Source organism: Pan troglodytes, chromosome 11, assembly GCF_028858775.2.
Source record: "Pan troglodytes isolate AG18354 chromosome 11, NHGRI_mPanTro3-v2.0_pri, whole genome shotgun sequence".
Classification (NCBI taxonomy): domain Eukaryota; kingdom Metazoa; phylum Chordata; class Mammalia; order Primates; family Hominidae; genus Pan; species Pan troglodytes.
The window spans coordinates 8026541-8040066 of NC_072409.2; the positions used below are offsets into that span (position 1 = coordinate 8026541).

The following is a 13526-nucleotide window of genomic DNA, read 5'->3' on the forward strand; positions in this document are numbered from 1 at the left end:
GGAAGGGGTCTGGTGGTCTCCGCTCCCAGGCCCTCTTGCCAGCTGGCTGGGAGAAGCCATCCATCCCAGGCTGAGAGGCCTCCCACATCCATGCCAGGGTTGGGGGCGCTCACCCACACAAAACGCTCCCTGGGAGTCCAGCTCAAAGCCCTCGGGGCAGCCGACCTCGTTCTCCTCTGCAAGGCAAAGAGGATAGACTCTAAGGACATGAGGGTGTCCTCTCCCAAGGCTGCCCTGGCCATAGCCCAGGCTCGCAGCTCCCCCACTGCCAGCTTAGCCAGGCAGAGCCAAGACGGTGCCAGAGAGTCAGCGAGCCCATTTCCTGCCCAGGCCTGTTGGAGGCGATGACTGCAGGGCACGCCCAGTCAAGGAAATGTGTCCTGAAGGGCTCCCAGTGGGGCTGGCCAGTGAGTCAGGCAGCCCCGGAAAAACCATTAAAATAAAACGCAGGAGGTCAACATGTGCAGAACGGCTCTCCTGAGACCATAGCAGCAATGCACAGAGACCGTGCGGAGGGGCAGAGGATAGCGTCAGACGGGCAGCAAAAGCAAAGGCAGGGGAGGGGTGAGCTGGGTTCTGGAGGCGGGAAGGACACAAGGCAGTCTAAATCAGGGGTGTCCTATCTTTCGGCTTCTGTGGGCCATGCTGGAAGAAGAAGAATTGCCTTGGGTCACACATAAAATACACCAACACTAAGGATAGCTGATGAGCTAAAAAAAAAAATCACAAAAAATATCATAATGTTTTAAGAAAGTTTATAAATTTGTGTTGGGCCGCATTCAAAGCCGTTCTGGGTGGCATGCGGCCTGTGGGCCACGGGTTGGACAAGCTTGGTCCAAATAAATTGTAGGGACAGCCAGCCTTGATGAGGCAGCCACTAGGTGCCAGGCTAGGGTTTTAGAGACAACATCTGTATGGCGACACCCTGCAAGGCAGGCGATGTCATGCCCGCTGTGCAGATGGGAACACTGAAGCTCCGAGAGGACCAGGACATTGCCCCCAAGGTCCCACAGCCAGAAAGTGGTGTACCTGGGATTTGAACTGGGGTCTGCCTGACCTCAAAGCGGTGTTCTTACCACTGTCTCTCATTCAATGTTCAAAACACTTTGGGACCTCAAATAATGTGAACGTGTGTATCTTTAGCATTCACTGGGTGAACAGAAAGCATGTTACTGTGGGTCTCTAGGGTTCCAACAGTGGTTCCCGGCTCCTTGGGTGGGGCCTCAGTGCAGGTGCCCTTGGGAGAAGAGGGTGGGGTGACTCAATTCCTGAATATCAGCCTGGGGTGGTTGGACCTTCACCTTGGGGCCTGGGGAAAGGATCCAGAGGTTGGAACAAGGGTGGCTTAGAGAGCTGTGTCCCTGTGAGGAGGGTGGGTGGATGGATGGGAGTGGGGACAGGCCAGGTGAGTAGGCCAGCCAGGTCGTCTCAGTCTGAAGTCTCTGGCCCATGGTCAGTGGATGTTAGGGGCAGGGGTGGATTCCAGCCACGTGCATTTGGGCCCCCTGGCAGGTTTTAGCTGGGGCAGTGGGGGTGGAACAAAGCAGAGGGGCCTCACCCGCCTGCAGGGCTGTAGTGAGCTGGAAGCGCAGGGCCTCGGCCTCTGGATCAAAGGCCGAGCTGATAGCTGAGGCCCGCAGGTGCTGCACCAGCTGGGGCTGGGGGCCCCGGGCCGCGTTGTACTGGATGCTGTGGTTGCAGCGCAGGAACGAGGGGAGGCCGCCCTGAAAGAAGCGCTGTGTGGAGCCCACGAACAGCTGGCCAGGCCCTGTTTGCACGTAGTGCTCCTCAAAGTCCTGCAGGATGAAGAGGAGGGGAGGAGGAGGAGGGGTGGGGGAGAGGGAGAAAGGGGTCAGGGTTGGAAGGGGAGGAAAATGCTGAGATTTCAACTCCCAAGCAGCCTGACACCCTTACCCCAACTCAGGGGCTTGAGGAGGCTTGGGAGAAGACGGGGTGAGCCTTGGGAAGAGATGGGGTGAGCCTTGGGAACAGATGGGGTGAGCCTTGGGAGGAGATGGGGTGAGCCTCCCAGAGCCTCTTCTAACCAGCTGGGCTGCTCCGGGCAGCTCACCTCTCTTCAGGACTCGTGCTTTTGAACAAGAATACTCTGATCTGAAGTCGCAGGGCTCAGAGCATCCCTTCAAGGGCTTGAACTTGAGCCTGTTACAACTGCTCATCCTACCCTAAGTCCAAGGCTAGACTGTGACCCAGCCCTGCAGCGCTGTCAGAAGGGAGAGTGGGCCTGGCTGCTCAGGGGTGGTTGAGAGCCCGGCACCTTCGTCTCTCTCACCTACCCTGTCTGCACACCCCAGGGCTTGACCCCCGACCTGCACTTGAAGATCTGCGTCAGCCAGGCTCTCGGGGACAACGCCATTGACCACCACGTCGAGGAGCAGGAGGCCATCGGGATCCAGGCCCCGGGCCACCTGGGTCATCGTGAGCAGCTCCCCTGCAAACCATCCCCATCCAGCCCAGAGTCACCACGGGAGGTCCTGGGCGCAGGCTTTAGTCCTACCTGGCCCACCTGGGGGAGGCCCTGCTTACCTGTAGCAAACTCCACGTGTGACTCCTGCCGGAACCTGCCCCCAGTCAGGGAGTGGCCATTCAGGGCTTCCCCACTCTCTCTGGCCAGGGCCCAGTAGATGGGGGCGATGGTGACCACGAGCACCCGCATCAGAGGCCCTGGGTGGGGCAGGGCATAGAGGCCGGGTTAGAGCTGATCCTCAGGGCAGCCACCTCCTGTTCAAGGTCCCGTCATGGCTCCCCACTGCCCCCAGGAGAGCTCAGCCCCTTCCCTTGATGCCCATACTCAGCCTTGTGACTGCCATGCCAATTATTTAACCAGAATCAGGGATCTGGTGGAGGCAAATAATCTACTTCCTGGAGTAACTGAAATTAATAAATTTATACAAGGAAATGCTAGGCGACATAGTGAGACTCTGTCTCTACAAAAAATAAAAATATTAAGGACAGGCCGGGCGCGGTGGCTCATGCCTGTAATCCCAGCACTTTGGGAGGCTGAGGCGGTCGGATCACGAGGTCAGGAGATCAAGACCATCCTGGCTAACACGGTGAAACCCTGTCTCTACTAAAAATACAAAAAAAAAAAAATTAGCCGGGCGCCGTGGCAGGCGTCTGTAGTCCCAGCTACTTGGGAGGCTGAGGCAGGAGAATGGTGTGAACCCGGAAGGCGGAGCTTGCAGTGAGCCAAGATCACGCCACTGCACTCTAGCCTGGGTGACAGAGCGAGACTCTGTCTCAAAAAAAAAAAAAAAAAAAAAAAAAAAAAATATATATATATATATATATATATATATATATATATATATATATGGACATTAGCCAGGTGTGGTGGCATTCACCTATAGTCCTAGCTACTGGGGAGGCTAAGGTAGGAGGATCGCTTGAGCCTGGGAGGTTGAGGCTGCAGTGAGCTGTGACTGCACCACTTGCACTCCAGCCTGGGCAACAAAGCGAGAAGCAGTCTCAAAAAGAAAAAAAAAAAGAAGAAATAAATGCATGTACCTTGCTGATATTTAATTCAGTTCAACAAATACCGATTGAGGGCCCCGGGTCACCACAGAGCCAGGGACTCCACAGACTGTCATTACATATTTGCTGAGTTGAAGTGAACCAACTTTTCTAACTTGCAGATCCCTTCTGGACGAGCCCCGGTTTGTTCCAAACCGTTTGAAAAAAGAACCAAAAAATGGCCCTGGACGTGGATTCTCAGATCTTCTTCATGTGATGCCCCGCCCTCCACGCAGGGCCAGGTGGGGCCACGGACTGGGCAAGGGGAACACACCCGCTCCCCACTTGCTCCGAGTCAGGGACGGTGCCAGCTTTGCAAGGTTCACAGGAGCTGGCCAGGCCCCTGTGCATGGGCACCACCTTCCCAGCCTCTCTGTGCGTCTGTTTCATGGAACAAAGCCTGGCCCACGGGCTTGGGGCCAGATGCTTCTCCAGGCCTCACACTCCTGCAGCTAGAATAAGCAGCCATGTCTGGGCAGCGTCTCGCTTCATCTGCTGTCTGCTGACAGCCAGCTCAGAGTGACTTCCCCAGCAAAATCCCCTGACCCCACACTGCTCATGCAGGACCATGGCCAAGGGCAGCTTCAGAGGAGCTACTTTCAGTGAAGACTCCATGAATACTGCCCCTCCTGGACCCCCACGAGGGGCCAGGGATTCCTTGGGAAGGGAGAGACGGTGACGTCCACTGTCACAAGCTCTGCAAGTCTCTCAGAGCATTCATCGCTCAGACACCGTACATGAGAGCTCTGTGTGCAGGTGACTCTTCTTAGTCCTCTAGGTTTTCTAGGCAATTCAATTCTCCATGTTTCCCGCTTCCCGTCACCTCCAGCCTGCACCCCTCACTCATGACTGGAGATCCCTCCACTTCCATCAGCCTAAGCTTTAACTTAAATGGGGAAAAGCCTCAGGGAGCCGTCGGTGGCTTGGGAAACCACAATCTGAGCACCCGCACCCCCAGAACACTGACCGTTTCACACACTCTTGGTCTGACTGTAAATGCAGTTCCTTTGTTTTTGGGAGGTTGTGAGGGGGACAGGAAGTTGCCTGCATCTAAGTCCACTTTGGCTTGCACTTAGCTTTGAGAGATGGTCAGATGTGCTCTGGTCATCAGGCCCTGAGCAAGTCTCAGGGCACAGGCTCTGCCCCTCCTAGGTCCAGCATGTTCTGGAGGATGCTCGCTGGGCTGTGACAATGACCCAGAGGCAGGTGATGCTCTGCCTTCCACTCACCCACGTTTGCTGGGACATGGCGGATGCTGCTGTGGATGCTGCTGACCCCGGAGTGTGCCTCCTGCATCACGCTGGTGTTGAGTGTGGCCACACCAAATTTCCGGCCATTGATCACCCCAGTCATGCTGCCCCAGCTCCCCTGGGGCTCCCCTGTAAGGAAGGGAAAGAATGACAGTGCCACTGACTATCCACCCCGGGGCCCACAGCACAAGCAGGCTGTCATTCCCATTTCGTGAAGGAGTAAATGGAGGCTCAGAGAGTTCACCTCCACTTGTCCAAGGACACACAGCTAAGGGGTCATGGACTCAACGCCCAGGGGATCTTGGCTCTAAAAGGGAAGGGAGGCTGTTAGGAGGAACCCTGGGCTGAGGGCGGAGCTGGCTTCTAATTCTGGCTCTGCCATTCCTTAAAACCTGGCGACGTCAGGCCCCCAAGCCACACCTGAGTTGGCTCACCTGTAAAATGAGGAGGCGGGACCACAAACTCACAGAAGACCCTGTGGGTCTCTGAAATGCCGGGAGCCCACGATGGCGTGGCTGGCACACTGAAGGAGCCAGGGCACCGAGCCAGAGCCGGGTGCCATCACCTGAACAGCCCCATTCCATCGGTGCTGCTGGCCCCGGCTGCCCTGCAGCTGGCCTGGCCGGGTGGGCTGGTTTCCTAGCGGCTGCCCGCCAGGCCATCTGTGAGCAGATGCTCTTTAGCGCTAATCAAACGGATGATGCAGGCACAGGGGGGTGCTTCCTCTGACTAATGCGCCAGCTGTCTTGTTTAGGCAGATGGCATTCCAGGGGGCGAGAGACAGAAGTTAGCCTGCCTCTCCACTCACCAGCTCTCGGGGGAAATTAGCAACAAATTGCCCATGATCTGTCAAAAAATAACATAAAACACTCAAGTGCTAGGATCCTAAATGGATGAATCAAGGGGCTGGTTAATTTGGGGTTCTAGGAAGCAGGGCCATTTCCTGGCCCATAGCTGGGGTTTGATGAGATTTGAAGCCCATCTGGGATGTTTCTCATCAGTATCCGATGCTCTGGGGCCCATGGGAGGGACAGGAGAAGGGCCGTGAACCTATCCCTGGCCTTTTAATAAGGGGGTGAGGAAGAGATCGGGAGCTGCAGATGAGAAGGCTGGAGCATGACCCGGGCAGCTTTGGAAGGGGACAGGAAATGGAACCCAGGCACGGCAAGCCACCGCCAGCTCTCTCAGACATGGAGTGACGTAGCAGCCTCTTGTCCCCCTACAAGGCCAGGATTGGGACCTGCCAGGCTGATGGGGAAGGAGGAAAAGCAGGTTTTCAGGAGGGAAAACAGGTTTAGAAGCTCCCAAACCCTGAACTCCCTTCACCCACCCATGCCCCTTAAGGAAATCGTCCCACAGAAATCTTCAGGGCCACACACAAAGATACGCAGCACGGTGTGGCTTTGGGGAATGGAAACTAGGAAAATAAACTACGTTGCTCATTTGACAAAGCCAACACGAATGAAGATAAAAAACGTTCCCATGGAATGATACGAAGCCAATCAAAAAGCTGTGGACCGATGTGTATCATAATTGGATGTCTTCCAAGATAGAGGAAGTAAAAATGGCAGGTTATAGAGGGTGTAAATTTGACATTTGTAAAAAGAAAAGTGTATCTCCTCTATCCAGAGAAAACAGTGTGGAAGAATGTATCTCCCCAAATAATTGCTTAAGCTACTTTGGGTCACTGAATTATGGGAGAGAATTACCTTTTTCTTCACAGATTTCTATAGTATCTGGCCTTTCTACAGTTAACATATATAAAGGAAGAATATTTGTTTCTATTAAAAAAAATAAGGAGGCTGGGTTATGGATTGAATGGTACCACCCCACCCAAAATTCATACGTTGAAGTCTTAACCCCCAGGACCTCAGAATGTGACCCTATTTGAAGATAGGGTCTTTATAGAGTAAGTCAAGTTAGAATGAGGTCATTGGGGCAGGCCTAATCCAACATGACTGTGTCCTTATAAATAGGGAAGTGTAGACACACACAGGGAAGATGAAGGCAGAGGTGGGGGTGATGTTTCGGCAAGCCACAGAATGCCGAGGACCACCACCAAGACCCTGGGAGAGAGACCCAGACCAGATCCTCCCCACAGTGTTCAGAAGAAACCAGGGCTGCTGACAGTGTGATCCTGGATTTGCAGCCTCCAGAACTATGAGACAATCAGTGTGGCTTAAGCCTCCAGCTTGTGGTGTGTTTTTTTTTTTTTTTTTTTTTTTACCAGTAGCCCTAGAGAACAAATACAAAGGCCATGTACATAGCTCTGTGGTTTGGACTGGGGCCTGCAACAGGAGAGGGTAAGAAGTGGGACGGGCCGGGTGCGGTGGCTCACGCCTATAATCCCAGCACTTCGGGAGGCCGAGATGGGCGGATCACGAGGTCAGGAGATAGACACCATCCTGGCTAACGCGGTGAAACCCCATCTCTACTAAAAATACAAAAACCTAGCCAGGCGTGGTGGCGGGCGCCTGTAGTCCCAGCTACTTGGGAGGCTGAGGCAGGAGAATGGTGTGAACCCGGGGAGCAGAGCTTGCAGTGAACCGAGACTGCACCACTGCACTCCAGCCTGGGCAACAAGAGTGAGAGACTCCGTCTCAAAAAAAAAAAAAAAAAAAAAAGAAGTGGGACGAAGCCCTGAAATACATGGGGGTCTACTTAGACCCAAGGCTAACTCTGAGACTGCATCTCTGGCTGGGGGGTCAGAGAACCGCTGAACTTTCAGAGCTGCATAGGTTGGTACCCTGCCCCGGCCTGTGGGAGATAATGAGAGCAACGGCCAGAAAGGGTCCCACATTTGGTTGGCAGTGGGTTTCACGTGGATTTCCAGGGGGCCAAGTGTCAAGTCCCAATTCCAATTAGCTGAGAGGCGCTGCCTGGGAGGGCTCATTGGAGAAAGATTCTGCCAGCACATGTGGTGATAGATTAGTGATGTCTGCCAGGGACAGGGAGGGAGATGCATCGCCACACATAGGGAGTATTCCCATGTGGTGATAGATTAGTGATGTCTGCCAGGTACAGGGAAGGGGACACATCCCCACACATATGGAGTGTTCCCTTCAGAGGCACAGGCCACAGAAATAATATCTTATGACTTGCCTTTATGCAGGTCTGAATCCATTTACTGTGGTTTCTCAGGATAGATCTTTTCTTAATTTTAAAGTTGGTCTGACCCAAGGGAGAAGGGAGCTGATTGAGGAATCGAGATGGCAGGGGTCCATCCCACCAGGAAGCCATTTCTTTTCCAACCACCTGCCACAGCCAGGCAATGTGTGATGCCTGGGACATGCACTGATGCACAGACTTTTCACAGCAGCCCCCGAGGGCACCGGGGATGCCCTTGTCTTCCTCTGCCTGCTTCCAGGGGCTGTGCAGTGTCCACACAGAGGACATGCATTTGTGCCAGTTAAGCAGGAACAACCTGTGTTCCCTGTCCAAGATGAGCAGCAAACAGCACCTCCAAGATTCAGTTTACCCAACTGTAAACGGGCAGGGTAGGGGTTCATTCTGGGCTTGTGATGAAGCAAAGGGAAGAGGTGGGGAGCTGGCAAGGCAGGGGACAGGTCTCCCATAAGCACCACACAATCCCCATCGGCAAGAGATCCTGCCTCTGTCCACGAAGGTCCAGACAGGGATGCCCCATACCTCTCACGACCAGGAACGCCCGGGCTGTGGCAGAGCCCAGGAGGTTGTGAGCGACGCAGTCGTAGGTGCCTGCATCCCCAGTCTCCACGTTCTCCAGCCACAGGCTCCCATCGGGCAGGGTCCGGAGCCGCCGGCTGGCCCGCAAGGGTTGACCCGCCTGTAGCCATTCAATGGTGGGTGTGGGCTCTCCAGTGGCCTGGCACCGCAGGGCCACGTCATCCCCAGATCTCACTGTCATGTCCTGGGGCTCCACCTGGAACACCGGAGCACCTGTGGGAGGCCCAGGTGGCTTTTAGGAACATTTAATTATTTTTGCATATTCACGTGGGATATGTTCATTTAGACATGCTGGGAAATCCAGAGAAGCAGAAAGAAGAAAATAAGAACTGCACAGGATCCTTCCACCCAGTCATCATTCCTGAATATTTCCCTCTAGACACTGTTTCTTTATGAAAATATGATCATATGGCCGTATCTGCTTTTATTTTATTTTTTGAGATGGAGTCTCACTCTGTCCCCCAGGCTGGAGTGCAGTGGTGCGATCTCGGCTCACTGCAATCTCTGCCTCCTGGGTTCAAGAGATCCTCCCATCTCAGCCTCCCAAGAGCGCCTGCCACCACACCAGGCTGATTTTTGTATTTTTAGTAGAGACGGGGTTTCGTCATATTGGCCAGGTTGGTCTCGAACTCCTGACCTCAAGTGATCCACCCGCCTCAGTCTCCCAAAGTGCTGGGGTTACAGGCATGAGCCACCACGCCCGGCCATCTGCTTTTATTTTTCCTCTGCAATAGATAGTAACTACCTTTCCATACAGTTACATATCTGTTGTTAGTGGCTAGGTAGTCTTCTATTGCCTGACTGTATTGGGATTGGCTAAACGAAGCCTCTCCTATAGGACAGTTAGACTGCTTCCAATGAAGTGGGGGGCCATCTGTCAGAACTGCCTCTAGTTGATGCCAATGAAATGGGCAAACTCATCTCTGTCACCTACTGTGGGTGGCTCTCATCAAGTCACTCCCTGACCCTCAGTGTTCCCATCTGAAATATGGGGATGATGCTTCCTGTCCACTTACTATTATAGACCCTCCTGGAAGGCTAGTATGGAAAGGATGGGAAAGGCCCAGTGCTGGTGAGGCTGCGGAACAAGCAGAACTCGCACACACTGCGGTGGAAATGCAACGTGGTTCAGCCAAGATGGGGCGCTGTGTGCCTGTGTGTTCGCTTCCTGCAGATGCTGCAGCAAGCTGCAGAAACACAGGAGAAACTGTGGAGGCCAGGAGGCCCACATTAGCCTCACTGGGCCAAAGTTAAGGTGCCCTGCTTCCTCCAGAGGTTCTGGGGGAGAGCCCATTCCTCACCTCTTCCAGCTTCCGCCCCACCAGCATTCCTTAGCCTGAGGCTGCAACAATCCATCCTCTGCCTCTGTCTCCACTTTACCTTCTCTTCTCTCTTTCTCTCGCCCCTGCCACACCACCCCAGCTCTCTGTCTCTCTCGTTTTTTTTTTTTTTTTTTGAGACGGAGTCTCACTCTGTTACCTAGGCTGGAGTGCAGTGGTACGATCTCAGCTCACTGCAACCTCTGCCTCCCGGCTTCAAGCAATTCTCCTGCCTCAGCCTCCTGAGTAGCTGGGATTACAGGTGTGTGCCACCACGCCTGGCTAATTTTTGTATTTTTGGTAGCGACGGGGTTTTGCCATATTGATCATGCTGGTCTCAAACTCCTGACCTCAGGTGATCCACTCTCCTCGGCCTCCCAAAGTGCTAGGATTATAGTCATGAGCGACCATGTCCAGCCCCGGCTCTCTTTTATAATAATACTTGCAGCTGGGTGTGGTGGCTCATGCCTGTAACCCCAGCACTTTGGGAGGCTGAGGTGGGTGGATTGCTTGAACCTAGGAATTTGAGAAGAGCCTGGCCAACATGGTGAAACCCTATTTCTACTAAAAAATACAAAAATTAGCCAGGTGTGGTGGTCTGTGCCTGTAATCCCAGCTACTTGAGAGGCTGACACAGGAGAATTGCTTGAACCTGGGAGGCAGAGGTTACAGTAGCCGAGATTGCGCCACTGCACTCCAGCCTGGGCAACAGAGCGAGACTCCATCTCAAAATAAATAAATAAATAAATAAATAAATAAATAAATAAATAAAACACTTGTGATAGCATTTAGGGGCCTCCGAGATAAACTGCTCACTTTAAGATCCTTAACTTAATTACATTTGCAAAGATTCCTTTTCCAAGTAAGGAAACATTCACAGGCCCTGGGGACTAGGACCTGGACATATCTTTGGAGGCCATTCATCAGATACTACCACAGCCAGTGTGTCCTAAAGTGGAACACATGTGTACTGTGAGACCTAGCGCTTCTGCTCCTGGACGAATACCCCAGCACAGGTGTGTGTGCGTGTTCACTGGAGGGCGTGCATAAGAGTCACAGCAGCCCTGTTCTTAACCGCCCATCACTGGAAACTAACCTACAGTGGAATACATGAATAAACTGTGGTACATCCATGTAGCAGAAAAACATACAGCAATGAGAACCAATAAACTAATTCCATGTGAACAATATGGACGAATGCCACAAATAATGATGTGCAAATGAATAGTCTACGCAAGAGCACGTGTGGGGTGATTCCACTTAAATGAAGGTCGAGACCAGGCACAGTGACTCACGCCTGTAAGCCCAACACTTTGGGAGGCCGAGGCGGGTGGATCACCTTAAGTCAGGAGTTTGAGACCAGCCGGGCCAACATGGTGAAACCCTGTCTCAACTAAAATTACAAAAATTAGCTGGACGAGGTGGTGGGTGCCTGTAATCCCAGCTATTTGGGAGGCTGAGGCAGGAGAATCTCTTGAACCTGGGAGGTGAAGGTTGCAGTGAGCCGAGATCGCGCCACTGCACTCCAGCCTGGGTGACAGAGTGAGACTCTGTCTCCAAAAAAAAAAAAAAAGCCTCTAGAACTTTGGATAAGAACAGTGGAAGCCTTTGGCCTTCCTGCCTAGGGCTGTGCCCATCCCTACCCCACTGTGACCATCACAGTGGTTTTATTAGGGATGGCTGTGAAAAACAGCAGCTTTTGCCACCCCTGGGGGCTGCCTTGATGTGCAGTAGAGGATGAAAGTATGCCCTGAGAAATATCATCAGGAAAAGGGGCAAAACTGGTAGGAGCCAAAAGGGAAATGGCTGCTGTGCTGGCCTGCGGCATGGCCCTGGCTGAGAAGAGCAGGGACCCAGCCGGCAATTGAACGGGGAGAACCTGGAAATGAAGGAGCCACGGACAGGCTGGATTGGCTCCCCACAATCCCTGGCCATCGTGGGAAATATGCACCTGTGCAGGGGAGACCTGAGGGGTACAAAGGACAGTAAACCGAGGCCAACTTGAAAACTGCCTAAACTTCAAATTACTCCACAGCCACGTTTTGCTGAGATTTTCTGTTTTTTTCACTTGTTTCAAGCATGTTGACAACTGCTCACAGAAGCATCCCTGTCAGCTAGCCTGGGCAACATAGCAAGACCCCATCTCTACAAAAAATAAATAAAGTAGCCGGGCATGGTGGTATGCACCTGCAGTCCCAGCTACTTGGGAGGCTGAGAAGTGGGAGGATTGCTTGAGCCCAGGAGGTCGAGGCTGCAGTGAGCTGTGATTGTGCCATTGCACTCCAGTCTGGGTGACAGAGCAAGACCCAATCAAAAAATAAAAAGGAAATCCTTATCAGATGACTCAAACATCTGTGCTATCTCAGTTGGTGTCTGTTGAGTGTCAGTTCTCATTCAAGCTGAGATTTTTCCTTGTTCCTGGTATGATAAGTGAGTTTCAGTATGATAAGATTTGGGCTCTTATTTAAATCTTCCATCTTAGCAGACCTGGAACACTGCCAGGGGAAGGAGGTGCCACTCACTTCTGCCAGATGAGAGTGGAAGTCCGGGTTCCCTACGTGGCCTCCATGGACACCCGGGAACAGGGAGGGTGCCTCATTATTGCTGGGGATCGGTGGGAGTTGGCGCTTCAAGTGGGGCTCTGCTGGCACCATCCTGGCTGGGAGGGAGAGGGGCACTGCTTATTGCTCCCCACTCGGCCTGTGTAGGCGAGGGGCTTCCCACTCAGTGGTGACAGTGGTGACAGTTCAGTCTTGGTCAGGCGCAGTGGTTCATGCCTGTAATCCCACCACTTTGGGAGGCTGAGGCAGGTGGATCATTTGAGCCCAGGAGTTTGAGACTGGCTTAGGCAACATAAGGAGACCCTGTCTCTACAAAAAATAAATACATAAAAATAAAAATTAGCCGGGTGTGGTGGCACGTGCCTGCAGTCCCAGCTACTTGGGAGGCTGAGATGGGATGATCACCCGAGCCCAGGCTGCAGTGAGCCCTGATCATGTCACTGCACTCCAGCCTGGGCAACAGAGTCAGACCTTGTCTAAAAAAAAAAAAAAAAAAAAAAAAAAGTCCTTATCAGATTACCTGGTATCTGCACTATCTCAGTAGGCATCTGTTGTCTGCTTTCATTGAGATTTTCCTTGTTCCTGGTGTGTAAGTTGAGCTTCTCCTTGTTCCTGGTGTGTAAGTGAGTTTCAGTATTGTAAGACTCGGATTTTTATTTAAATCTTCCGTTTTTGGCAGAGCTGGAAAACTGCCAAGAAAAAGTGGTGCCACTCACTTCCGCCAGGTCAGCGTGGAAGCCCAGGTTCCCTGTGAGGCTTCCATGGTCAGCCCGGAACAGGGAGGGGTGCCTCATTACTGCTGAGCATGGGTGGATGGGTGGAGGCATGCCCACACTGGGCCTCTGCTGGCACTACCCTGGCTGCCCACCTGGCCACACGGGGGAGGAGCTTCCCACTCAGTAGATGACAGTGGTGACAATTCTGTCTCCTCATTAGGTGTCACCTGACAGCATCCTGCTCCAGTGTGGGGAGAGCAGTGCCTCGGTACAGGGGTGAGGGTGGAAGTTAGGGGCTCCCAGTTGGTGTGATGATGGGGCAGAGGTGTTTTTCATGGTGTTTGCCTCTCAAGTAGCTGGGATTACAGGTGTGCGCCACCATGCCCAGCTATTTTTTTTTTTTTTTTGTATTTTTGGTAGAGGTGGGGTTTCACCATATTGCCC

At 52.9% G+C, this 13526-nt stretch overlaps 1 protein-coding gene across 6 annotated transcripts in view; it reads right to left on the reverse strand.

The window, feature by feature from the left end:
• Window positions 1-13526, reverse strand: part of HMCN2 (hemicentin 2) — a 169643-nt gene that overhangs the window by 6546 nt on the left and 149571 nt on the right. For all 6 annotated transcript variants that reach the window (XR_010148824.1, XM_016961863.3, XM_063788167.1 and 3 more), the window contains 6 exons: window positions 8430-8699; window positions 4761-4910; window positions 2545-2682; window positions 2328-2449; window positions 1559-1796; window positions 114-176 (listed from right to left, as the gene is read on the reverse strand). Coding sequence is in view for 5 of the 6 variants with exons in the window: in XM_016961863.3 (XP_016817352.3) it covers window positions 114-176; window positions 1559-1796; window positions 2328-2449; window positions 2545-2682; window positions 4761-4910; window positions 8430-8699 (981 nt within the window). In the remaining variant the exon portion in view is untranslated. The remainder of the gene's footprint in view (window positions 1-113; window positions 177-1558; window positions 1797-2327; window positions 2450-2544; window positions 2683-4760; window positions 4911-8429; window positions 8700-13526) is intronic.